General features: G+C 37.7%; 1 protein-coding gene across 5 annotated transcripts in view; it reads right to left on the bottom strand.

The window, feature by feature from the left end:
- ICA1 (islet cell autoantigen 1) overlaps positions 1-26742 on the bottom strand; it is a 72923-nt gene that overhangs the window by 26013 nt on the left and 20168 nt on the right. For all 5 annotated transcript variants that reach the window (XM_054192270.1, XM_054192265.1, XM_054192266.1 and 2 more), the window contains 2 exons: positions 24950-25148; positions 160-285 (listed from right to left, as the gene is read on the bottom strand). In XM_054192270.1, the coding sequence (XP_054048245.1) occupies positions 160-285; positions 24950-25148 (325 nt within the window). The remainder of the gene's footprint in view (positions 1-159; positions 286-24949; positions 25149-26742) is intronic.

Raw genomic sequence — 26742 nt, 5'->3', positions numbered from 1 at the left:
GTTAGCTTTAACACCAATCTGCTTTCAGTGCAAATTTCACATCTCCCCTCCAGTACTAGTTACATATTCTTACAGTTGAATATTGCCATGGTAACCTCTTAACAAACCAGACATTAACAGGAAATCTTTCTTTTGGAGGTCAGTGTTTTCTTTGGATACCTGATATGTTGTTAACACATGAGAAAGGAGGTTGCATCTGCTCGCTCCCAAAAGATCCACTTTTTGACAGACATCAGTCTTCAGTTTGTCAAAGTTGAGTTTTGCATGTCGCACTTGAGCTTGAACCTTCAAACAAAGGGACAATTGTTTATGTAGTGATTTTTTTTCTCCATTTTTTCTCCATTTTTCATGAAAGCGCAAACTAATGCAACTTTTAGGGAAATTAGACAACTGAACGAAGTCGATTAAAATTTATATAGAACTTTATTATAGCATCAATCCCATTGAAATTAAGAAATGTCAGGCTGATATATGCTAAAATATGTCTCTTACTATCTTCTATGTTACTATTTTTTCTAATATATTTAATATTAATATATTAAATATATACTGAGAAGATAATAACTGGAAAACATATTCCTTTTGGTATCTCTACAAAAATACCAATTCAAAACCTGACCAACAAGTTTGGAATGAAAAGTTTACTGCATAATATACAGGCGCACATGCAGAGACGTCTCTATGTACCTACAGTAGGAGACAAATTACACCGTCAAACTTTAAAGTTGACCTGCAACTGTTGTTGACAATATAGCACTTCAATAACTTTGAACTGCTACAAAAAATTTGCTCGTTAAAGTTTCCCTTCTAAAACGGAGTGCTTTTCCTGTCTATTGCTATAAGAAAAATATCAAGGCCCCCTTTCTTAGGGGCAAACAATTTCAATTTCAAAGGGTTTTAGTTTTTCAAATTATTCTTCTGCCGTCTGTTAAGTATATACAAGATACTGTGTGTTACAGACGCTGCACGTTTGACAATAATACTGGTATTTTCATGACCAAGTATCAGGGTTAAAGTTGATGTCGGTGTTTTGTACCCAGGATCCCCCATTTTTATGACATCTTTGTAGAATACCCGAATACTATATTGACAAAACGAGTTTCTTTATAAGAACATTTGTATACAAAATTTAGCTTTCTTCCGAGGAAACAGGAAACAATCAAATCACAAAACATGATGCTTTTCCTATAGCTCTTTCAGAGTTACAATAAAATGTTTACCCAAAAAAACCTTCACAGTGGAAAAAACCCCACTGAATGCAAATTAAATACATTTCCTTTCCTTTACTTGCCTAACTCAGAGAGTAAACTGATTTTGTTCAGAATATGCAGACTCAATCAAACTAGATATGATGAACTTGTACGCTCCTGATCTTCAGAAGTGAATACAGAACCTCCCAGCAAGTGCCTGTGCTCCTTGTGCAGTAAGGACAGACACATACCTCATAACACAACCTGAAATGTTAGGGTTACGACATTTCTAATATTATTTTCCCAAGCTTGCTTACAGTATACGAGACTTTCAACAAGGCAGAAAACCAGCAAAAGATCTGCATCACAAATTCATCAAATCACCTACTCGCACGAATTGTCGCACTCTCTGGGGTTGCTGGATGCGTGGCAGCTTTTTTTTTCAGTGATCAGTTCAGCTGTGCTTAAGTAATATAATAGGTAGCGCATATCATAGCTTTGATATGTTCATAATGAATGAACTACCATAATTCAAAATTGCTGATAAATGCAGCATCTCACAGGGGAGATTTTAATTGTAGAAAAAGATGACATCTTTGCCTCTTTTTTTTTTTCCAATAAAGAAACGTTGGTGATACTCTACCTTTATAAAAATAGCTTTGTGGTTAGTGCATTCATCCTGAAGGGGAAGCCTTCCAGGATAACTACATATTACACCAAACAATCAATGAATAAATACTGAGCTCTGGAGAAAACTACTTCCCAAACTTCTCCTGACCTGATCCAGCGCTCTAACTACTGCAATACAGCACCTTCCTGATGACTTGCTTTGTTTCGGCATATTAAAAAGCTTCAAACCAAAGAGGGTTGTCCAGAGGTAGGAGAGTTCTTGGGTACTTAGGAAATATTTTGGTGAGGTGGAGACAGATTTGAACGCCCTCAGGAAGGAGGAAATTGCTCCCATGGCTTCCACTCCTTAGGCAAGCATGACAAATGCTCAGCTGTGATATAAAAAGCAAGGAGCAGCTACTACCAAGGTATCCCCCTAGAAAGGACAACATTTTATGAAAAGCCTTACCCAGTTGGAACTACACAGGCATGGTCCGAGACTGCCTCTTAGTCTGGGATCCTCAAGGGCCTTACACTACTTCTTTTAGCCTGCTGAAGCCCAAGCAAGGCACCATGCGATCCATGCCCGGAGAAGTCCCATCCCATGCACAATTGTCTAGTCAAAACAGCAGGTGGATAAAGAGCTTATGGACCTCCAAAATTAGGTAGTAATGGAGGAAGACAGGAGCAGTGGCAGAAGCCACATGGAAGCTTTATCCAGTGTTGGATAAAACATGTTTGTCCTCCAGTAAGTTCAAGTGATCAAGAGAACAGATTTACAACATTGGTCTAAAAAGCACACTTGCAAAGAAAATCATGGGCCTGTGCAAAAAAGGAGGTTCTACCTGAAATCCAAACATGAGATTACCTCCATCTTTTGCCAGCAAGAATTACTACAACAGGAAGGTATTTAAGTAAGAGATGCTGTAGGGCTTTGAAAAACCTAGTGAGACTTGAGATCAGATTGTGATCCCAGTTACAGCCATGGAAATCCAGAGAAATTCAACTAATGTCAGTGGAAACGTGTCAAATATAAAACTGTATTTTACAACGATGCAGCTGAGCTCAGCATCCCTTTCCTAGTCAGAATATCATAGCACTAGTGAAAGCACCGTAAGAACAGCTGTCGCTCTGTAGACTGATACTCCATGTGAGCAAAAATGTTAGTTCCGAGGAACAGAAATACTGCATCAGGGATGGTGGGCCACAGGGAAAAAAAATGTACTAGCAAATGTAATTATTAATTTCTACAACTGTAAGTCTGCATAAGGACTTCATACAACAGACTGGGATTCGGGTCTACCTCACGTCTCCAACTCCTTAAGAGAAAACAAAAAATCCAGAAAACAAAATCCTGTCGTTTCCAGTTGCAGTCTTCCCACATACAGTCTTCGGGGACATTTAGCAAGAAATGTCAGCGTTTATCTTAATTTAACATGTAATTAGTGTTCCTCTTAAAAGCTAGAGCATTCATAAAGAGGTGATCCACAACAACGTGGAATACAAATCTGTATATTTGACATGCCCATGCAGATGATTCAAAATACTTAATGTAGTGCTGTGTTACCAAATGCCACACATTTGTCTTGCCAAACAGAGATGATACAATACTAGAAGAAATATTAAATTAAGGATTCTTTTAGGTTTTTTTGATATACTGAAAGTTTATTGAGCAGAAGTACTCTCCATTTTGCAGTAGCCATGCAGGACAGCCGAGAAAGAACACCGCATACTACATCAGCATGACCTTTGCCTTTTATGAGTGCCAATAAATGCATTTTCAATTAAAATTATTATTAGACATCTTTTAAGATTACTTGTGGCTTCAGGAATTAGGTATAAAACCTTAGTGCTTACAAAGCATAATCTACTTAATACCACACAAGTTATCAGAATGAACCTTTGGTTTTCTACTCAAGGGAAAGCTGATGTAATACATACTAATCTTCTCCTTTCTCTGCAATTACTCTCTAAGACATGAGAAACAGGACCTCATTGTGGTCTAGGTCCAGCAAATTTTTATTCATATATTTAACTTCATTAAAGCTGAACATACAAAATTTCTTCAAAATTCTGGTCTGAAAAGCATCAGGATTTTATTGACTAAGAGAACTGCACAATCCAAATGCAACTTGGACATTTTACGATGAAAAATCTAAGCATCTGAAACTGTAGGTCTTAGTTCTGAGGTTTATGCTGTACAAAAAAATCTTATGATACTACTGACATAAAAAAGGTTATTAGTCTTCATCTTTTTCTAAGTAACAACCTGGAGCAACCTGCTTTTAATTTCCCAATGGAAACATCAGGTACAATATTTGTGGAAAAGAATTCTTTAAAGAGAGCACATAAGAAAACATAAATTTGGAAAGCAATATATTATTAAATCAACAGCTTGATAAACCATAAGATAACAGATAAAACTGAAATAATTTTAAATGACTAAAATAAGTAAGTAAATAAATAAATGTTAAAATTCTAAATCCTGGGGGCTTGAAAGTCAAGATTCTGGTATGCTTGATTGTCAGGGCAAATATTTGCTGATACAGGTTTCTAAACCTATATTCAAACAGAAAAGTTGCAGTTTTCAAGAGTGCTAACATTAAAAAAACAGTGTTCAGACCCAGTTAAAAACGCCCACTCAGTATGTTCAGTTACTGCAATACAGATTTGTCATGTATTTTCAAGGAATCCTTATGTCCTCTACTGTGTTATTAGTTTCTTTTAGTCTATCATAAAATGCAAAATTTATCTTCGGTAGTAACCCAATTTCAGGGAGAATTCAGCTAGTGAAGCATCATCTCCAAAATGAACTTAGTTCGGATAAATGTACTAACTCACTTTACGTACAGTGTATTTTTGTCTCAGCATTTCCAACATAGAAGCAGTAACAGATGCTTCCAGCCTAATTTGTCACCCAGCCTCTCACTTACTCGATCTGAAAAGCATGCACAGCGCGTGTATAGGCTGGAAGGAGGGGGGTAAGTAAACCAAGAGGGAAGAATGTCTGGAATATAGCAAACCTTCCCGTTGGGGGTCTGGGTAAACTCTATCAGCAGATGGAATCAGTACGAATCTCTGCATTAAGTAAGCATAGCACCTTCTGGCATACCTGATCGTATACTGCATAAAATTAAACGCAAACTGTAGTAGGCCGTAGTTTGAGCACAAAGTATTTAGCGTACAGCGTATCTTACAGCATTTCTGCATATAGCACAGAAAGTATAAGGAACTAGATTCCCAGTTCCCACAAAACTGTAATAACTTCATAGCTTGAGTGGTGTTATGACAAGGAACACCCATTACACTTTTACACAAGCATATATAAGCACTTACTGATTTTTTTGTTTCTTTACTTTTCTTTTAAATTCAAGATTGATGCTGGGTAGTCAGAGAACATAAAAGGTAATGTTTTCTACAAAATAATGCCTGTAACTGAAGTTTTCCATGTACAATGTAAGGACTTACAATGTCTTACACAGTACTAAATCTGATTTTGTGTGCTTTAGTATGTTCCACATTTTGCAGACTATACTTTGACTCAACTGTTCCCTTGGGTTGGAATAGTATTTATTGCATTCACTAATCTCTGCTCCATCAACTTGTAGGAATAACGCGTAAGAACAATGGTTAAAGAAGAAGAGGTAGCATACTTCTGTTTGCCTGCTTCAGCCCTGTTTATTAAAATCTCCATTTATGATCTGATGAGAAACACTGATAAAAACTGATTTTAGGAGATGAAATTTATAAAGTGAGAAATGCCTTGGACAGTATAATAGATTCAAATAACTCCTCTTAGGTCTGAAGCCGAGCAGATGTACATCAGATTTGTTCAAGAAACGGCACTATTCTTGAGGTATGAATTTAGATAACCTGAAGTGCATAATGAGTTCCAATGATAACTTTCTTAAATTTGCCATTTTGGACTTAATTATGATTGTCTGCACTTGTGCATGCATCCCCATTCACCTCATCCTATTAAGCTTGATTAAGCACATCTGCAGTCGTGTTGCAATTCATATAAAGGAATTACCGTTGCACGTCTACCTGTCTCACTCTGGAACGCAACAAAAGTATTGTCTGCCTTTCTGCCACAAAAGAACAACCAATACGCCAGTTTTGAAAGAGGAGTTATGTCTGTGTTAGGAGAGGAAAAAACGCAGGTATGCCTGCCATACAGGCTGCCTTTTTCTTCTTTTCCTGTGCAAGACCAGCAGAGTGGAGCTGCTACCTGTGACTCAGATTCCCAGTCGCTGCAGCAGCAGTACAAGCAAATAACACTTTGAAACGGCTGTCAAAAATATACATATCTTGTGTTGAGGTAGTTTAAATGTATCTGCAAATTCATGTGGAAAGACAATAGATAATTGAAAGCTGAATTAAACATATATTAAGCTCGTTGCACTGTAAGAGAGAAAGGAAACTGGCACAACTTTCTGGTTACCCTAAAATGGTAGAAAACTCTTGTTATGAACAGACTTGATCAAGGCAAGTCAATCACAAAATACAACACAGCACAAAGACTTTTCAGGCACCAAAGACCATTTTTCTAGTGGTTGAAACACTCATGGTGAGAAACAAAATAAATATTCAACTGAAACACAGTGATCTACAATGTAATACAATGAAATAATTGCAAATATCTACTAGCAAATTACTTGCCATAACTACCCTGAGATTTTAGATTTAATTGAAGCATCTAATTCACTTGTTCAGATTTCTCACTGGAGGCTGCAGCATGTTCATGACAGTCCTGGAACTGAATGTAAGCAATAGAGGAAGAATGCTAATGTACAGCAAAGAAGAAAAAGAAAAGAGAGAAAAAAAAAAAAGAAGGCAGAAGTGATGCTATACCCCTCCATAACATAATATAGAGAAATGCAGCTTAATATGGATTAGTGTAGCAGTAGCAGCATTGCATTGTATTTACTAGGACCAAGAACAATCACGTTTCTCTGCCAAACAACTCGATCTGAAACATCAGTTGACTACAAACAGAATGACCATAAAGTCATCATACGCTGGTAAAAAGTTTTTTTTCCTTTAATGACAACGTTTTTGTTTCTAGTCAGAATAATCAAATCACCATGATTTTAACACGTGTTTTGCTCTCCTTACACTATGATGAAGCGGTCTAGGGAAAAGAACTAGTAAAAAGTCACATTATAACTGAAGTGTTATTCCCACAAATGCGGCAGTTTTCATGCAAACTTTGTCACTCAAACCTGCTACACTGTAGCTATTTTCACAATCCTATTTGAATTCGCATGACAGAATCATTCTCACACTTAGGTTTTCCTTCTCAAAAAATGAGTTTAGTCAAAACCAGAATTTTTCATCTACCTCTGCAATCAGAATGGGGGACAAAATAACAGCTGTAATAGTTTTAATTCACACACAAGAACAATAGCTTCTGATGATAATTCACATTTTCAGTTGAATATGTGACTATTCCCTTTGATTTCAATAGTATTGCTCATTATTATTTAACATCTGTTAAAATGAAGTTTTCAATGAGACCGGGTCCCATTGTCCTTGACACCAAAAAGCACTGAATAAATTACAGGTCTGCCCCAGAGTTAAGGAATACTTATGCACAAGCCAAAGTGTTTGAAGGACAGGGGTCTTAAATTAGGATCGCGCTGGGAAAACAAGCCCTTACTGGGGATCTATAGGGGTGAGTGACTCTTGCCCCTGGGATAATGGAGTCTACCCCACCAGAGCATTATGACATTATAGCAGCCACTTGTTCCGTTTTGCAAAATTAAACAGCTAAACATCCCCGTCTTGTAAATACAACTGTGAACAGCCTGCACCATTTGTGATTTGTGTGGTACAGTTTCTCTTAAACCTCCACTGCACTGTACACATGTGCACGTGAACACGCACGCAGGTCCACTACAAACTTTTCTATTGCAACACCTACCAGCTAAAAAAGCCTCAGAGACACCGGGTGTCTGGAGACAACACATTCAAGCAAACTTCAGCCTCCAGCTGTGCTCCTGATCTGAGAATCTGGAGAGTCTGAAGGGCTTGAAGGTGGGGGTTTTTTTCCTGCTTATACTGATTTATAATAAAAATACAAACACATCCTGACTGGTGTGAAGGTAAAATTGAGCTCTTCTACTTAAAATTCCAAGCTTTGTGTTTTGTTTTTTTTTTTTTCCTTTTTATTTTTTTCCGATTTCTCAGGGGTAAAGCAGTAGGATTTTAAACTTCTCTCTCCCTGTTCCTTCCATCCCCCTCAGGAAGGGCTAATAGAGATGCTATAGGCAGGAAAATACTTGGGTACCAGGCAGGGAAAGGATTATATGACAGAACTAAATTTTACATGGACACTTTACACCGACACGTGATAGCCTTGATACCTTTGATACAATGCACAGCTCAAAATTAGCGCATAGCATGCAACGGATAATAGAGCAGAATTTCTCAAGTCCATGAAATTAATAGAAATAAAAGAACTGTTTTTATGTTCTGTTCCCATCTGTGCCTGTGATGCTGTATAACGCTATAGAACGACTGGGGGGTTAATTATTTTTTCATCACGAAAGTAATCATACTTTGACAGCTCTTACTTCTGCCTCTAACATGCCATACTGCCCTGAGGCACTGAATAAATTATAATTTGAAAAGAAAAAGAAATAGGAGCTTTTTAAAGAATCTATATTGAAGGAACTTTGCAAAGTTGCATTACTTAGAACTTAAACTATCTACACACAGACATCCACATAGATATTTTTAACATTAGAGTACCATCTACCACAACGGAACAGAACAACCTGAAAATCTTTTACAGTTGGATGATAATGTTCTGTACTTTAAATCTATTAGCAATTACAGATTTTAAAACCTTACTCACCTAGAAAACTAAGTAATCATGTAATAGGGAAAGCTTATTATATTTGTGTTGGATTAAGTTTTCACAGTTTTAAAAACTTATCAGACGTCATTAGTTTTAGTTGAATACTAATTTTTAAAAAGACCACAATTTTTATACTATTTTAAATAAAAAAGATTTATACTTAATTTACTTTTTTCAGTGTGTTAAAACCACTTTATTAGAAACATTCAGGTATTTGTGGGTAGCAAAGTCTTACACTCCAGGAAGCACCAAAAAGGATCCCATATTTTCTCTGATTCTGTGATTTTCAAAACATTCTTATAGGACATGGCCCATTTCAGCGGTTCTTTGAGGAGAGCCATTATAAATCCCATAGTATTCTTCAAAATTGTAGTCACTATTTTGGCTCAGTTTTTGCCAGAATTTGTCCCTGTGCACAGCAGGATTCCCATCCCCTTGGTCATTCATACCTGACCCAACTTTGAGAAGCTCTGCAGGTTTTCTAGGAAAGCATTCCTAGACAGTTGCCGTGTATTTGGCTACAGAGTTTAAGGCCAGAACAAATCAGTAGATTAACATTACAAAATACTACTCCTGCACTTACCCTAAGGTGTGTCTCCCAAAACACGCTAGGTGTGCCTAGCTCAGATGCTGACATCTACACTGTTACCCCGTGATCTGTTCCAGAGGATGGAGAACTTGCCAACACAAACAATTGACTCTGGAGTTTGGTTCATGTTACCCTAAAAGTGCCCAGTTCTCTCCACTGGACTCTAAAGGGAGCTTTTGACTAGTTAAGTCCAGATATCTACACAGCAGATGTCTGAAATCAGGGGTGATGAATCCTAACCTAAGTGACATCCAGGAAAAAAACACGTATTTTCTTTATTGCTAATAATAACTGTCAGTATTTAAGTATGTGCCTTAGTTACCATTTGAATTCATCCAGCTTAAGCTTCCAAGCCATAAATCTTGATAAACTCCTAATGAACAGACTGAGGAGCCTCAGCAACTTACAGACCACGGTCAAACCAATTCTCCGTCTTCTCTTTGACAAACTAGACCTAGAAACACCTTCTTTTAAGTCATTTCCCCTCATCCTTAAGTTACTATTCACACTTTTTGATACTCTTTCTGTCCAGTTTTTCAAGACAGAGATGTGGACTGCTATATGTGCTCACTCAAACTGTACCAAGAGACTCCTGCCACTGGCTGACAGGTAAGCTACATCCTTAGAGAAGATCTTGACAAAAACCATTGCAGAAAACTTGCAAATGTAGTTGCAGAGCTGCGATTAGCAATTCGCTGCCTGGGAGGAGAAAAGAATTAAATATACAGAGAGGTGAAATTGTGATTAAATATAGAAAAGAGCTCCTTAATCTAGAAGTCCAAACATAACCTGTCATGTTGTTTGTATCTCCAGTCACTGGGGATGCGGCCATTGTGCTTGGGGTACAAATATGGCCCAGACAAACTTCTACTTCCATCCTCTGTTCCCTTCTCTGACTCCGGAGCCTCCTGCTTTTCTTCTCACCTGCCCATACAGCTTCGTCCCAATTTCTAGCCCCGTCCTTATCCTCTCAGTACTTTGGGCCGGATGGCTGCCTTTTCCTTCCTGGTTTGAAATCCATGTCTATAGTCCTGGGTCAAGGAGAATGTCGTCTTAAAGAGTAAAGTTCCTAATGAGCGTTGCTGCATTTGTTTTTTCTATAACAGCAATATAAAAACATAAGGTAAGAAAAGATGCTATTAGGTACACTGAATTAACTACTGCTGTTTTTAAATCTCAACAGAGGATTTTTTTCTAAAAGATATTATACAAATACTGTATTTACCAAACAGGCAAGTCGTGGACATGTACTACGACTTGTTTGTGGATTTTATTCAATAGAATATGAAATTTGCTCTTTCTGTCATATTTATGCCACATTTTCCCCTTAAGTTTTTCAGTGCTCAGCCTGTAAAACTTTTACTGCCTTGAGCCTGTTGGCTCACACGCCACGTAACTCCAGCCTGGCTGTAATGAGTAAGCCATGGTCAAAACTGCTTACTTCATAACCACTGACAGTCAGCAGATGTGAGCAATTCTCTGACCCCTGTGAGGATATAAGGTTATGGCTGGCTTGAATATTCTTCCTTTTTTTCCTCCCAAAAAAACAAAGGCTGTTTGTACCATCTTCTGATATATTCAGTGACGGCTATCACAGAAATTGAATCCTATCAAGTAGCTTTGCCTCTCTCCTTTATGCAAACACATACACATTTCTCTTACTTCTTTCTCTCTTTCTTTATTTTTTCTACTGCCTCACTTCCTTCCCAGCCCAGTGTTTATTCCTGCTGTTCTATAATGTACCTTTTCCAACCCTCTTGTGTCTCTTTAGGGACGGGGAAAAATGAGAGCCTCCTCACACATTATGCATGTGATTCCATAAATATTATATACTGACACAAAGATTTTTTTTTTTTCACTCTGTATTTTTCTTCCGCTGAAAGCCAAGTTGGATCTCAAGAGCACATCAGTTCAGGCTCAGCAATGGGGAAAAAAAAGCAGGTAAGAACAAAATGTTTGATCAAAGACGTAATTTAGTTTCTGTAAAAAGAATAATAATTAGGATTTTGCAGCTCAGGAAAAAAAAGTGACTAAGGAGGAGTATGATGGAAATCCATCAGACCACATATACAAAAGCTGGAAAAGACCAGACTTCGTCCAACACAGGAACCAGAGAGCATTATACCAAATCAGCCGTCTAAACTCAACGCAAGGACAGAGGATCTTTACACAACATCTGTGCCAGTAGGGCAGCCCTCTGATCACAGCAATCTGGTGTGATGACCAGAATTTCCATTGGTTCAAAAGACAATTAGACAATTTCATAGGAAAAAAAAACCCTTATGATGCCTCTACTGGCCACAGTACTACAAGAAAATGCCACTGTGTATTTGCTCTATGCAAGTCCCTGGTTGCTAGCATTGGTCACCAATGAAGACAGATGATGGACAGACAGTGGATTTTTGTTTGGACTAACATGTCCGTCCTTAAGAATAAGGTAACCCTGAGGCACGTTTGAAGGTCAAAGTGGGTTTGTGAGTTTGCAATACTGGATTCAGACTGGCTGAGTGCCTTCTCCCGGTGGGAGAACTCTCTGTTCTGTGGTCTGAGGCAGCGCAGATACTTCAAATGAGCTTTTCCAGCAAGGTAATAATTTCTTTAACACCTGTGTAACAGCAGATTTTCCATTATTGAAATTCAAAAGCATGCTGAGCTATAGAATTTTATAACCGTAGGAGTACTAAGTTTCAATTGTCAGGGTGTATTCAAGTACTGCCTACGCCCAAACATGCCTAAATAATAGAATGCATGTACAAATGCTTCACATGTTTTAGCTGTATGACAGTACATAAGCTTTGCATTCACACAGATGCATTTGGAAAAGGGGTGGGGGCAATTTTGAGATGCTCCAACTTTTCTACAGCTATAACTGCAGAGCAGAAAGAAGTTCAGATCTCAGTACTTTACTTTCATGAAATTGTGTACCCCCTTGTACAGAAGCCTACATATATATTAAGACCTGGGGTTTAAATTTTGCAAACAGATTGCCAAAACCTACAGGATCTACCTGGACAGGCCTAGCTTAGCTTCCAGCATTCACTGCCCAAGCATGCAGGCAACACTCTTCTCTCTTCTTTCAAGTCCTAGACGGATGTCTGCTATGTGAAACTTTCAGTCATGATATTTAAGAGGGGAGTGGCGCACTGAACAGTGTTATTGTCTACATGAATCCTCTGGGAAAAAAACATATAGAGCTAATTTATTTTCTCTCTTTTTTCTTTTATTTTTAAGAAGTTAGTTTGCTGAAAATAAACATTGTTGGAGCAGCCCTACTACTGGGTTAGATATTTAATCAGAACAGGCCCATCAATTAAAGATGCTCTAAATTCATATGCCAAAAGTCTTCCTGCTATTCAATCAACAAGGTAGCCTAATTGAAGACATCTCAATAGAATGTTGGGTTTCTCCTTGCCTGTTTAACTTTTTTGACTTGAATTTGATATCTTTTCCTCCCTACTATCAACACTATGGTAGAGCAAAGACCTGGATCCAAACGTGTCTTTGCAACAGCAAAGTTTTGTTATACCCAAATCAAATTTCCCCGAGACATGAAAACTTTCTGTGGCAAGTAATATTGCTCTCTGTGCTAAATAACAACTTTTTGAAGAGCTGCCCTGCAGCAACAGGAATACACTTCCTCCTCCATTATTAAAAAATAATTTAGTCCCTTCACAGGGAAAAAAAAAACCAAAACCAAAACCAGGTTGAAAGGTACAGCCCAACAGCAACACAAAACCTCTGAATTTTTTTCTAAGGAATTACCAGGAATTAAGGAGATATTTTCTGCCCCCTTCCCCATTTCTGCCCCTCTAGCATGGCCCAGTGTGGGCAGACACAGCACACCAACTGGTGAGAGCAGAGCTTCTACAGAATCTTTTCCACTTACCCAGCAGCTGGACACAGCCCTGATCAAAGTTACATTTCCCCGCACAATCCACCAAGTTCAGCCAGCCAAAACCCAGATGACAAAATCTTTAGCTTTAAGCCTCACAACAGCTTTTACAAACAGAGCAGCACACTGGCAATTCCAGAATATGAATCCAAGTGCTCTAGCAGCAATGAGTTCATCACAACAAAACACAAAATGGAATATAAAGAGAAAATAAACTACGTCAGCTTTTAAAAAAATTTCCATCAAATACAGTAGGCAAACAACTCTCAAATACAAAATGTGGATCACTTTCATAATTCCAACCACTATTTATTGTAAAATGACAGAAAGTTTGTTAAATTTAAGAAGCTGAAAGCAGCAACAGTTTTCAGTTCTTCAGAACCACACTCAAAATCATTATTGAAGTTAAGATCACAACACGACATAATAAGCAGGCAAAGCAAAAAATGTTACATAGTCGGCCCATCTTAAAAATTCAAGAGCCTCCAAGCCCACAGCCCTAGGAATGGAGAACGTACGTTACCTTTCTGCAGCTTAACTAAACCGTTTTAAAAATGATTTTGAATTAAACAGATGCTAAGTAAGTTTACACAAGAAATTTCAAATTAAGAGTTGTTTAGTTGAATTTAAGCTGAGGAAAATACATTTTTAAATTAAACTGACAGACTCAAAAAACCTGATAGTCTCAAAATACAGTGAGTGTGCACCAGTTCAGCTCCATTTAGGCATCACCTTTCAGAAAAGCAGCATCTCTGCATAGCTATACACCCTCCCTGGAAAAAGGCCTATGTGTACACTTGGCTTTGCCTTTCCAAAAATCTTCTTCCCCCACTTCTCAAATACATCGCCCTGCGCTCTTTACGTGTTACCTACCACCTTCCCTATCTCCTGCTTGCGCAGAAAGAAATCAGCTCCAAATGAACGCGTCCACACTGTATGTAGGGAAGGGCCCAACCTCAGCAGCTTTGTCCCAGAGAGCTGTAGCTCTTGCTCCAAAGGAGGCTACGGGGGGAAGCAGAGGGCTGCCGTCAGCAGCTACATCCCAGCTGACACCAGTGCCGGCTTCAGGAGGCTTCTCCTCTATTCTCCTCCAGCATCAAGACAAATTACTGACGGTCAATCTGTTTAACTTCAAAACTCATCAAAGGAGGGAGTTGTCATGCAGTCAGATATGTGACAGCCGAAAGCTAGAGCGCACACAGCCTCCCCTCCTAACTCATTCGCATTGGGTGTTTAAAGGAATAAACTGTATGAGAGCAGCTCTACCCCTCAGAGCTCACACCTTCTGGCTACTCTCCGACTACCAGCTAGCAGAGAACATAACATGCTCCTCAAGCTATTAAGACCACAAAAGTTTCTCACAGTAATTTTATTCATTTTTTACAGCTTGGATCAATACACATATTATTTTAAAAAGGGAACAAAGCTGAACTGACAACTTAAATAAAGGAAAGGCAATAAATATATAGCTTCTAGCCTCGCTATGAGGTCTGCTTTCTTCTACTTTAAGAAGCCTAAATACATGCCTCGACTTTCTGTTGGTAACAAGTTTCAGTATTAGTCAAACCCCGGATGTGTGCTTTACTAGGCCAAAAGGAAAAAATAAGTGTTGACATTAATACAGACCTTGAAGCCAGGACCCACAAAGAAAATAATTACCAATGATTTTTCTATTCTTGTGACCAGAACAACAACAACAACAAAAATTGCAACCAGGACAACATTCATCTAAGCAGCGTTGCTTCTGAGTTTGGGGATAGACTTCTACATTACAAGCCCCAAGTGCAGTTCTAGTAGTGAGCGCACATGTGTCAGTCTGCAGTTGTGAGTAATTACCACACCAGCATGCTTAGACACATATTATTCTAAACTGCAAACAGGTGCACATTTTTGTGCATGAACATATATCCACTTTAGGGAAAAGTTTAGTCCTGATAACTTAGAACGTCTCCTCTCCTGAAATGACTACGAGGGAGCTGATAAAATCCAAGTTTCTTTGCACAGACGCAAATAACTTTATGTAGTCTGAAAACAAAGAGTAACATTTTGTGAATATGATGAAAATCCCCAAGTTGCCAAAAACTGGTTGCAAAGATTTGTACAAAGAAGCAGGCCGACCCAAAATAAATGGCAAAAGTAAAGAAATGATCTTTCAGGTCTGAAAGATCATGTTCAGCTCTAAAACAGAAGTAACCTGGACTAATGTTAAAAATGCAGAGAATTGCTCTGAGTTTACCATAACTAAATTGTGTTCATCATATTAGATAACCCGAGAGCAAAGGACAGTTGGCACACGTGTTGCAGGGAGGGCTACTGGCAAGTGGAGAGCAATTAGACAGTGAGCCCCCGCAGGAAACGGAGACAGGTTAATTACTGCCTTTGAACACTGAAAGACCAGAGGGGCGATGTAAAGAAAATCGTAATATAGCATAAAACTAACCTCTCTCCTATGTCCGTGATTTTATTCATATAGTAATTACACAGTTCAGTTTATCTCTTTTACTGAAGATATTCTGCAGGTCTTGAATTCTTTATGTGGAATGTCCTCGTAGTTAGAAAACGTCACTTATATTTTTCATTGTTTTCATCCAAATTTAATTCTTCAAGGCCTGAGCGAGATCGTTACTTGAGTCTGGGCCCCTTCTGAGTAGGTGGACAGGGGGAGTGAATAAGCCAGAATTAGTTAAAGGGGTCCAAAAAGCTCAAGTTCAGGTGCAGTACCATTTTACCCAGTGAAAGCACCATAAACAAGTAAGCTGGCCTGCAAAAGCCTTTTGGCCAACGCAAAGGGTGGTGGGATGGGCGGATGTACAAAGTGCCAGGGAACAACCCTGACATGTATGCTGTAAATCCTAGCTGGATGTGACGCCAACACTCCAAGAAAGGTACCTGTAACAAGATCACCGTGATGACCAAGTTGCCTTTTAGTCCCCAGATGCTCCCACTGTCCCAAGCACAAAACTGCTCTGTCTACAGTGCTAATGCAGGAGCCTAAATCCTATAGTTGAGTTTTTGGGTTTTGTTTTCTATTTAACCTCTTTCCGCACAGAGTCTGAAATGGCACCCACTAATAATCATAATTCACTTGTAACACAATGTCTGTTGCACATAATCCCATGCACTGTTATTGCTATTCCTGGTTGGCATTTAATACATCAATAAGTATGCCTTGTTTCCCTCAAAACAATTTAATTACACTTTGTCCAGAATCTCAGAAAGATTGTACTATATAAAAAAAAAAAAAAATCTTTCTGTAGTGGTCTTCAGACTTCACACTGTGTTATTACAGAAGAAACAATATTTGAAATCTAAGCCGGGTTCAGGCAGAATATCCCTAAAGCAGAGATGAAATGGCATATTAGCCATTTTTATAGTTAGAACAGTACCTTTTGTTTGTGGGCTTTTTTTTAATCCTATCTTCAATTTGGTTTCATTAAGTGAAGGAGAAAAATCAAACATAGCAACTTTGTAATCAGTCAGAGCTTATGTAGCACATAAATGAACAGCAAAGGCCTTATGAAGTAAAAGCAGATGGACTACATTATGTATGTACCCAGGCATTTTAGGAAAGCGTAAGAAGAATTCCTGGGCAGTGGCGACCATAGAAAAACTTGGTTCTCTTGTATAAACAATGTTTTCCCCAACAGCTGTATTCCCCTTCCTGTTTATTCTTCTATCCTGCAGAATTCTCTCAGTTCGGTCACATCTGTATTTCATTTATTTTTAAAAAATATTTCTTTAGCTATCTTCCTAGCCCTTTCAGATTATTAAGGCTGAGGGAATTTTCCAAATCTCCTTTCTCAACCTATTCTGTTTACATTTTTACACTTCATTTAGGTTCTGAATTCCCATAATGATCCACACGGGTTCGGGGCTTTGCCCGCACAGACTGGTTTGTGGGGTTAGAGTCTTCTTGTAAGCAATGGAAATTGTCTAGGAAATCATCTTTTCTTTCTGATTTTAAGACCAAGACACAGCAGAATAACTAAGTGAAAACAGTGTTCAGTTGTTCCTTTCTTTTTTAATTTTTTTTTTAATTTCTGTATTACACTAAATGCTTACAAATTTCTATAATTATCAGACATAAGACAGTCTTGGAGCTTAATTTTTGTCACATCATATTTGAGAGTGACTTTTTAATACTGGGGCCAATAATAATTATTACATTAAAGTTGGACTTAACATTACTATTGATTTAAATAACTGATTTTTTTTTTAAATATATTTGTTGTACTCTGTTGAAACATTACAAGTTCTGCTACTTATGTGAACAGAAATTTTTAGGATGTGTCTGCCTGCCTTTTCTTGAAATAAATACAAGTCTGAAAATGCAAAATTAAACCAAGTCTACTTTTTTTTTTTTTATTTCAGCCAGGTTACATGAAACAAAGTTGCTAAAAAATATGTTGTATCTGTAGTCCAGCACTTCATTTTATTCTATTTTACAGCCATCTTACTGAATCTCACCTCAGACTCTTCTTAAAAATAACTGAACAGATGATGAACTGCCTCTCAAGGGCAAGCATCAATCTCTGGAAGCGACTCTATTCTACAAGCAATACCTCTTAAGATGATGTAATCTGTTCCAAGAAGCCTGTTTCTATTTTTAAGGGCATCTCCATCACACATTGTTACTTTGCTTTTAACCCAATAACAATCATCGGTGATATTTAATATACATGAAATGGCTTCAGCAAATCATTGATTTTATCTTATTGTCTACCCTGAACCTTACAAATGGCACTTGAAATGGCAATTTAAAGTTATAAGACTATAAAATGCCATGAAGAACATTTCTGTTTAAGGGCACATTTTCAGAAAAGGTGCATCTTTCACAACTGCCTCAAAATTCTTGAGCATTTTGTATGTAAAATACCTTGGAATGTTTTGGTTTCTCTGCTTAATGTTACTGAATTTGACGTTGGAAAACCTGGAAAAAACATTACAGCAGAAACTGCCCAGAGAAAACACACTCAGCACCACTTTTACAAAAAAGCTCCATCTGCTTTTACACGGAGACACGATAATGACAACGCAAAAACTACAATTTTGTATCAAGAGCACTTTTTTGGGTGTTTTGTTTTTCACTACCATATTTTCTAGGTAAATCATTAATTTTAACATTTCCAACACCATATACTTTCACATTAATAAGCCACTTAAAAATAATGTTCTTACTGCTATTCCCTACCAGAATGAAACCAAACATACTCTTGGTGGCACAGGCATGTCAGAAGAAGTGATACATGTGTAGGTGTTGCTTATCATCATATTGTATCTCTTTATCTCTGCCATCACATTGCTACATGAAGATGTGGATCTGAAAGTGCAGCATGACACCATCTTACTAATTTTAGAGTCCGCAACTATCTTGCGGTGAGTATTATTGGATCTCCTGGAATCTCACCTATTTATCTCATAAGCAGCAGCAATTCAAATCAGCAAACAGACTGGGGTTTCTTTGGTGGGGGGGCAGCGGAGCTTTTTTTATTTTTAAGGAAGATTTTGAACCAAGAGCGATAAAGATGGACTGTCGAAGTGATAGATTCTACCATCTCACATTCCTAGTAGGTATTGTGAAAGCCAGCATTATATTTCACATCATAGTGCCACACATCTCATATCTAATGTGCAGTCTACTAAAGCTACTTAGACCTTGCTGATATTTCCAGAGCACAACAATCATCTTCTTGCTTTCTCACACGCAAAGGCCTACATTTTTGTCACCTAAAGGCAAACGCACTTTAAATTTTCCAGATGAAGTTAACCTCAAAATCTAATGTGGAAGTATCACCTAAAAAGAGAGACAATTGCTGTCTACAGCTGTTTTTTTTTTTTTTAATTTTTAAAAAACAAAGTTGGTAAACGGTGACTACCACAGCTGGCTCCAAACATCAATCACTTACACTGCTATTTGTAACTATGGCAGCTGAGAGTCTATCGATTACACCACTGTGACTGAAACGGCCAAAGACATTTTTCTTTGAGATGCCGGTATACTTTGCTGCTTGGAAAACCAAAAGCCTTTCCAGCTCAGTATCATCTGCAGATGTAATTATCATTAGCACATTTCCTTTTGGTTGACTTTTTAATAATTGAACTACAACATCACCAATATCCACTGAACTTCTAAGAGTGTCACCCTCAACTGAATTATATTTATTAGATGTAGAACAACACTTGGAAAATATATTACAAATGCACAATTTTGTCCTGGCAGGAAGAGAGTATAGTTGCTTTTTAAGGTATTTTCCATCTTTATATTCTATGATCCTCTGAAACTTTGTTTAGTGTCCCTCAGCCAATATTCTAAACTCTCAACTCCTGAAAGCTCTTATTTTTCTAGGAAAGTTAAATTCATTTTTCCAGGAACCACTCATAAGAAATTGTAACAATCCAGATTTGCAATTTTTTTCCTATTAATTTAATAATTTGATTAAAAATGCAAAATAACAACAAAAAATCTGTAATGTTATTTCTAAACCTGTGTTGTTTACTTACTCTTCAGTTTCTTAGCCTCTAAGTGGCTACAGATTTCATTTTCATTTCTTTTACCAGAAACTGAAATTAAGTTCACAAGAATGGCAACTGCCAAGTTTGTTCTTATTTCAAAGATCAGCATCATATTTGCTTTTTCTCCTTTCCCAGACTTTTTGCATTTCCTTAGCTTGCCAAGACCTTTCAAATGTAACACAGAATTAAACAAAAATAAAAAAAATCCCTCCTGCACATTTCCACAGTGCCTCCAGGTTTGCAGGGCTGTTTGCAGCTGATGTTAATGGGCAGGTGAGTAGAAGGAGAGTAGCAGATGACATTGTAACATGGCACAGACCCTTCATCATAACACAAGCCAGAATGCACTCATACCAGGCAGTGCTAGTAGGCAAGCAGGCAGCAGGGGAACAAAGATGTAAGTCCCAAACCTTCCCTGTAAGGCTGCAGCAGATGTAGCTTCTCCATACTTGCTGAGATCTTTACAATAAATGCATATACTTCAGTGTTTCCCTTCTGACCTTTTAATCAATGGATTTATTTAGATCTTCATTATTCTCCAGCTGTCCACATAAGCTTTAACTTTTATTTCTTAAAAGTTATTTAACAGAAAACTTGCATAGATCAGCCACTCCTTACCTTAGTACATTGATAAAAACAACAGTTTAAGCTATTGTTATATCATTATGAGTTGTTCTTGTTGAACTAACTTTTTTTTTTCCACTGCCTTTCCTTTCCTCTTGACACACTTATCTTTAAAATACCATTTAAGGGCATTAATTTTGTCTCAAGCATATAGAGTGCTACAACTAGAAAGAACTCGAGATAAACTGTGCCCAAACAACTGAACTGCAAGCTTGCAAGTTTCTCAACAGCTGCATGCAAAGTAACAGCTAGGCATTAAGGGTCCTACAATTGTTTAGGATCTTTTGGGGAATATTCTAACAATTCTATTCCATGGTAGGATCTATTCCACTTCTTTAGCACCACTGGAATATGTCAGGGCTCTGCACTCACTGTAGGGTAGGGCTTTTCTAATCTTTCAGAACAAGGAGGCCCAGCACAAACCATTCTACTTGTTCCCCCCACAGATCCCCTGCAAATACATTGATCAAAACCAAGCTCTTTTTTTCCAGACAGTACCCCATCTAAGAAATACTGTTTTACAAACTCAGATATTGATTCCTGTAATATCCAAGTACTGTAGAGACAGATACAGGACTTGCACTGTATTCCAAGCAGATGCATCTCGTAGCATTTATGAACAACGAGCACATGTATCACTCCTTACACTTACACAGCTTGAACCTATTCTTTCTCCCATCTGAGCTTTGTTTGGTTCGTACAGAAGCAGAGCTCCTAGGAAAGCAGCTTTGGCAAAGCAGAGGGGACTAGACAACAGGGAGAAACAGAGCCCAACCCTCCATGTTCCCAGTTGTCAGTACACTGCTGCAGTGCAGCTTGTCTCAGGGATCCCAGCATGGCCACCGGGAATTTACAAAGCTACTCCAGCTTTTTGCTTCAAGCCTCAGAATGAAGGGGAAGCAGAGGAGTAGAATAATGATGGAAACGAAAAACAAATATAGAAAGGATTAATTTGCTGTATTAATATAGCATGATATAAATCCTGCCATGTCACAGATGTAATTTTTCTTATAGTAAGCCTAAAGGTCAGCACGGTAATTTTTTTAACTCTCATTTTTTACTTGTTATGGGTGGCACTGTAACATCTAGGTTTGATGAGAAAGTCTATATTGCACTATATAAGCATCTGAGACAGCTTAGCAAGTAAAACAGAACAGCACATGGGAGGGTGTTGCCTGGTGGCATAGCCTATCACCCTGAACATTCGCATGTTCCTTCCCAGGAAATGCATGGAAAAGCTTAACTTTTTCAGAGCTGGAGGAAGGACACTGGGAGACTATCAGCACTTGGGCAATTTGGTCTCTTCTTACAACATCATGGCAGAGCTCATGCTATAGTGTACAGTCACCACACAGGTAAAACAGCCTGGATTTAAGAACCTTAAAATCTTGATCAGTGGTGGAGAATTTATTAAAGAGGTATTATTAACTCATTCAAATCCTTTTAAATATCACAGCGTTGTCAAGGTGCTATTCAGATTCTCTCAAGCAACAATTCAAACTTTGAACTTGAGGTGGAAGACCTCTGTATCTAGAACAGCACTGGAGTATCCATGAAACCTGTTCATAGAAAAAAAAAGAATTACGGTACATAGCACTTACAGAATTCTGCAGGGAAAAGTAAATACTTCACCTGTTTCCTTGGTTTGACTCAAGTAGCTACAATCACATGGATATCTTCAAATAACAATGTAAAAAGGCTGTTCTGCAGTGCTCTGGGACACTTTGAAAGGGGTAGTATTGCTGGGTCTCGCATATTTAGGCTGATGCCTTAAGAACAGCATTAGAAAATTCTTTCAAGCACCCCATTGTTTTAAAAGGGAGCTACAAAAATGCCAATGTTTTAACTCAGATTTTATCAGCTCTGAAAACACCGACTGAACTATTGATCTTTTAGCCTGAGCTATTCTGAAGGAAGGTATGAAAAACCCATCTGGATTGATTTAGCCTTGGTCTCCAAAAAAAAGTACCGTATCTGTATACATAACGATACATTTAGGATTGCATTATAAAAGGCTACATACTTGAAAAACAGTCCCATAACCAAGTGATATAAATACTGTTAATGCACTAGGTGCATTAAAGATCACTAAACCAGCACTGTTTACTTGAAATAAAACAAGATGTTTACTAAAGTAATACTTAGGATTTTTACAATTAGAAGTCTGAAGAAAACTTTCGTTCAAGTGCTCTGACAGGATCACCTTCATTAACTACTTGCTGGTGTATAACTACATATGCAGCTCCAGATCAAACACTTCTTTACAGTGATGGTATATTTTAAAAGCAAAAGCCTTACATCAGTAATTATGGTATCTTTCTCAACAAGAAACTAGCATGACTTCTTAAATTGTTGTTACAGATCTAAAACGAGCTCTAACAACCCAGCATTACACTGCCACACTATGGCACAATTAAGATCTGCAAGCAAGAATAGAACAAAAAGACAATACAAATAACTCCTCTACTTTAATTATTTAGGACTACAGTTATCCACCATTAGTTTTGTTTGCCTACTATATTTGTAAAGCACTAAAACCAAACTGTTGTGTCCTATTCAGTAACAGCTATCTAGGTACACTATACTTCAGGATTTTATTTTTGTAATGGTTGTTTTTTCCAAAATTAAAAAAGAAGTTGTTTATTTCTACAAGTGTTAAAGTCTTCAAAGACTAGTTTGATATGCCTGTTGCACAGATGGGATATGTAGGGAAGTGGATACCAAGGGCATTTCTTTACTTTGTTGGCTACAAAATATAGAGCTTTTTGTTCTCTCCTTTACAATGTGATCTGAAAGGTTTTCAGCAGACAGCCAGTCAGAGGAAAGAAAGCTTCAAAAGACCTTCTCGAAGTCGTGGGTTTTTTTGTTGTTTGTTTTTTTTTTTAAACTATTTGAGGTAAAACTACAAAATTTTAGAATCTACGTTCATTATTTCTTTACAGCAGAATATAAAACATTTCAGATCTAGAAATATTTCAAAATACTTAGCATTCCCACATTTTTACAAGTAAGTTTTGTGAGAGCTTTAAAAGCAAACCAACCAAACAACTTTTTTTTGCTGACCTTGAAGCATAGCAACCCAAGACGGCTGAAATTTCACATCGAACTTTTTAACTACAGCAGCTCACTGTAGAAAGCATACATTATTTTAAATACTTTGCCATTTATATAATTTATACCTTCCATAGCATTTGTTTTGCAAGAATGCTATAAATCAATTTTGTATCACCATTACCAGTACTGCTTTATTCATTCTGACATTCCATTTTTTAAGTGTTTTCCTAATAAATCAAACATTATACACAAGCAATTGGCTGAGGCCAAGACCATACCAATTATTTTACCTGCAAGAACTTGCCATTATAAACATTTCCCACAAGGCATAATAAGATATATGCCTAGTGCCACAAGACTTACAGGAATATCCTGTACTGAAGCATTAAATAAAGATTAGATGACTAGCTGGGGTTTCACTTGTTCCACTCCTTCCTTAATTGCTATTGTCACCACTTCAGTTTACAAAAAATGGCATAGCCTAGATGCATGCCAGTCCTTTCCCGACAGGATGGTTTATTCAAGCTTTTAAAATTCCAAATTAAATATCTTTCATCTCCAAGCACTTTCAGTCACAGACTGCTTAAGCCATGAACAGGGGACTCTCTTTTGTATATTACTTGTCTCTAACTCACATTCACAAGCACATACGCACGTACACTTCAATACCGTTTCTGTTATTAGGCCTCTGTTTTCAATTAGCACACAATTTTTGTAAATTTTTTTACTGCCATTAGTTAAAGCATAAGCCACCATGTTACACCTAGGATCCTATGTCTCCTGATGGTCAATATTTATAAACAGCAAACTGTGAACGCTATAGTCTTTTAACAAAATCAGCTCTGGAGCCTTACTAGCAAATGCGAAGTTTTCACGAGCATTCCTGAACCGACTGGGACAGAAGTTCTATACTTGCAGTAGGTACCAAATCTGCAGACTACCACCTAGGACTTGTGATTTTTGGAAGCCCTTTGGGAGGGGAGGAGTATAGCAAACTTCGAGTGACACTGAATGAAGACGAATTATGGAAAGTGCACACTTAGCAGCTTCAGTGTTTAGCAGTTGCCCAAGAGTCAGGCTGAACTGCAAAAAGAACCTAAAAACAAATTTCAAATTTGCAACTCCTCCCCAAAATCCAACAATCGCCAATTTTCAAAGTGTTGGTCTTTAACTGCACCCAAAAATTTAGCAGCAGATACTACAGCATTTCTGTTATTCTGTACTTTTTAGCTGCAAAAATCAATTTTCCCTTCCCTGACAGGAGACATATCTTTTTCCATTAGTCAATTCAGGCATCACAGCTAAGTATTTAAAATTCGATAATCCTCTTTAAAAATATGTATTATTTAAATCATAAAGATTTAGGCTGAAGTTGAATAGACTACTGAAAAATGTTGTTTCTTACAGCATTCTTACTTTCCTTACAGCCCACTCTGTGAGGGATACTGTATTCCATTTCAGATTAACTGGAGTTCTGTCACACAGAAAAGATTAGTTACAACAAACGGCATCCTTAGTGCTGCTGAATTATGTCTTCCTCAGAAGAATCAAAACCACGCTTCATTGTCATTCATCAGGCATCCCCTTCTAGGAAACTACAGGAAACTTCATACCTTCCTGAACTTTTCCATCTGCTTATAAAGATCTGGATCCAGCTCCTGAGACACATCTTTCATCCAGAGTAGAGCTCCTCTGTATTCAGTCCGATACTGTTCCATTCGGTTAACTGTCAGCCATGTGTCTGAGATGGCCCGGTATCTGAAAGTTTCCACTTCTTGATATAATCTACTCAAAGGAGTACGCAGTGCTAATCTGAGGGAAAGCACGAAGGAAAGAAAGGAAGGAGAGGAACATGTTAAAGAAGTTGTTCCAAAGGCAGACAGATTAATACAACTGCTGACACTTTACTAGCCATCAAAAAAAACATATACAACCAAAACAGTTCAATTAAGTGCTAGTATATGTTCAGATGGTTTTACAGCTTGGTTGGGAGTGCACATGAACAGGGTAATGTTGCACAAATATTGTGTTTGCAACCTTCCTATTCAAATAGTGACCTTTCACTTACACAAGCGAGTGGAAAAGGAACCTTTTCTAATGTGCATATGTATTTTAGTTAGACAAACTGCTTGTCTGTATGCTATTAATGTTCCTCTTTGCAAGTTGCATTTAACAACTCTAAAAACGTACCCGAGGTAATTTATTACTGGATACATACCCCATACCACAGATCTATCAGGATTGTCATGTTAAGCCTCAGAAAAAAGCACTTCCATTAGCCTTTTAATCTTCAAATGTACATGTAAATAAAGAAGTCATCTGTCAAGTAGATAATTATTGGATTTTTTTTTTTTTTTTAAGGAATGTGAACAATTCCTTTGAAAGATATTTAACTTTTGGAAGGATTGAGGCATTTTCTTAAATGTTTCTTCCAGAAACTACACTTTGGAAAGGCAGTAGGGGACACTGTTGTCTTCCCTGTGCCATCACTTTGCCTCCTAATGGGATCTCAGAACTAGACAGGATTACTCCAATGTTTGCTTTGCTTCCTCCTGCTGCTTCTGCTTTCCTCTTGGTTGCCAGCAGCCACCTCACTGGAATGGGTTCAATCAGTTCCACAGCAGTGTAGAGTTAGTTTAATGTGCTACTTAGGGACTTCCTAGGCATAAGAGAATTTCTGATTTCAGCTCCAGTAACCAGCAGATTGTCTTCTTGATCACGAGCTACTGAGCTAGCTATTGGCTTGCAACGTAAATAAGAACAGTCACAATTTTAATATGAGCTTGAGGATGGCTCAAGAGGAGACAGAAAAACAATTGGTTTTATTTCCATATCAGTTTATTTAAAAAGATACCTTAAAATGCATTGAGTAAGAGATACAAGAAAATGTGAACTTCTTGTGTCTTCCCCCCCATTTTTTCTCATCCTACAAATAACTTACCCAGTCATTCAAAGGAAAATGCAGTTTATGTAGACACGCCATACAGTGGGATTTCTATAAACAGTTAAGTTTTATAAAGAAGCAAATCATCAGGGCTTTTGCTCAAAAGTGCATTACATGTGTTTTAAAGATCTCACTCATGGCTGTTACTGGATGTGCTAATGACCTAACTCTAGCCCAAGATAAACATATGAAATTCTCAGTGCTCTGTATGTGACGTTTTATTTTGAGCCAAACAGCTGCACTGTTAAGCTAAAGCTGGAACGCATCACAGTAATTAGGAGCCCCAATAATTCCTGTAGAATATAATGGAACAGAATTTTCCCTTGTAAATGATGGTGAATTTCAAACTTTCATAGTCCCAATACTGTTAGACAAAAAAAAAAAAAAGCAAAGCATGATAATACTTATCACGTCATAAAGTACTGTTACTTTTAAACTCTTCAAGCAAACACATGGTCAGTG

Source organism: Rissa tridactyla, chromosome 2 (assembly GCF_028500815.1).
Source record: "Rissa tridactyla isolate bRisTri1 chromosome 2, bRisTri1.patW.cur.20221130, whole genome shotgun sequence".
In the NCBI taxonomy this organism is placed as follows: domain Eukaryota; kingdom Metazoa; phylum Chordata; class Aves; order Charadriiformes; family Laridae; genus Rissa; species Rissa tridactyla.
Note: the sequence above shows the minus strand (reverse complement) of the source record. Positions and strands in the feature narration are given on the sequence as shown.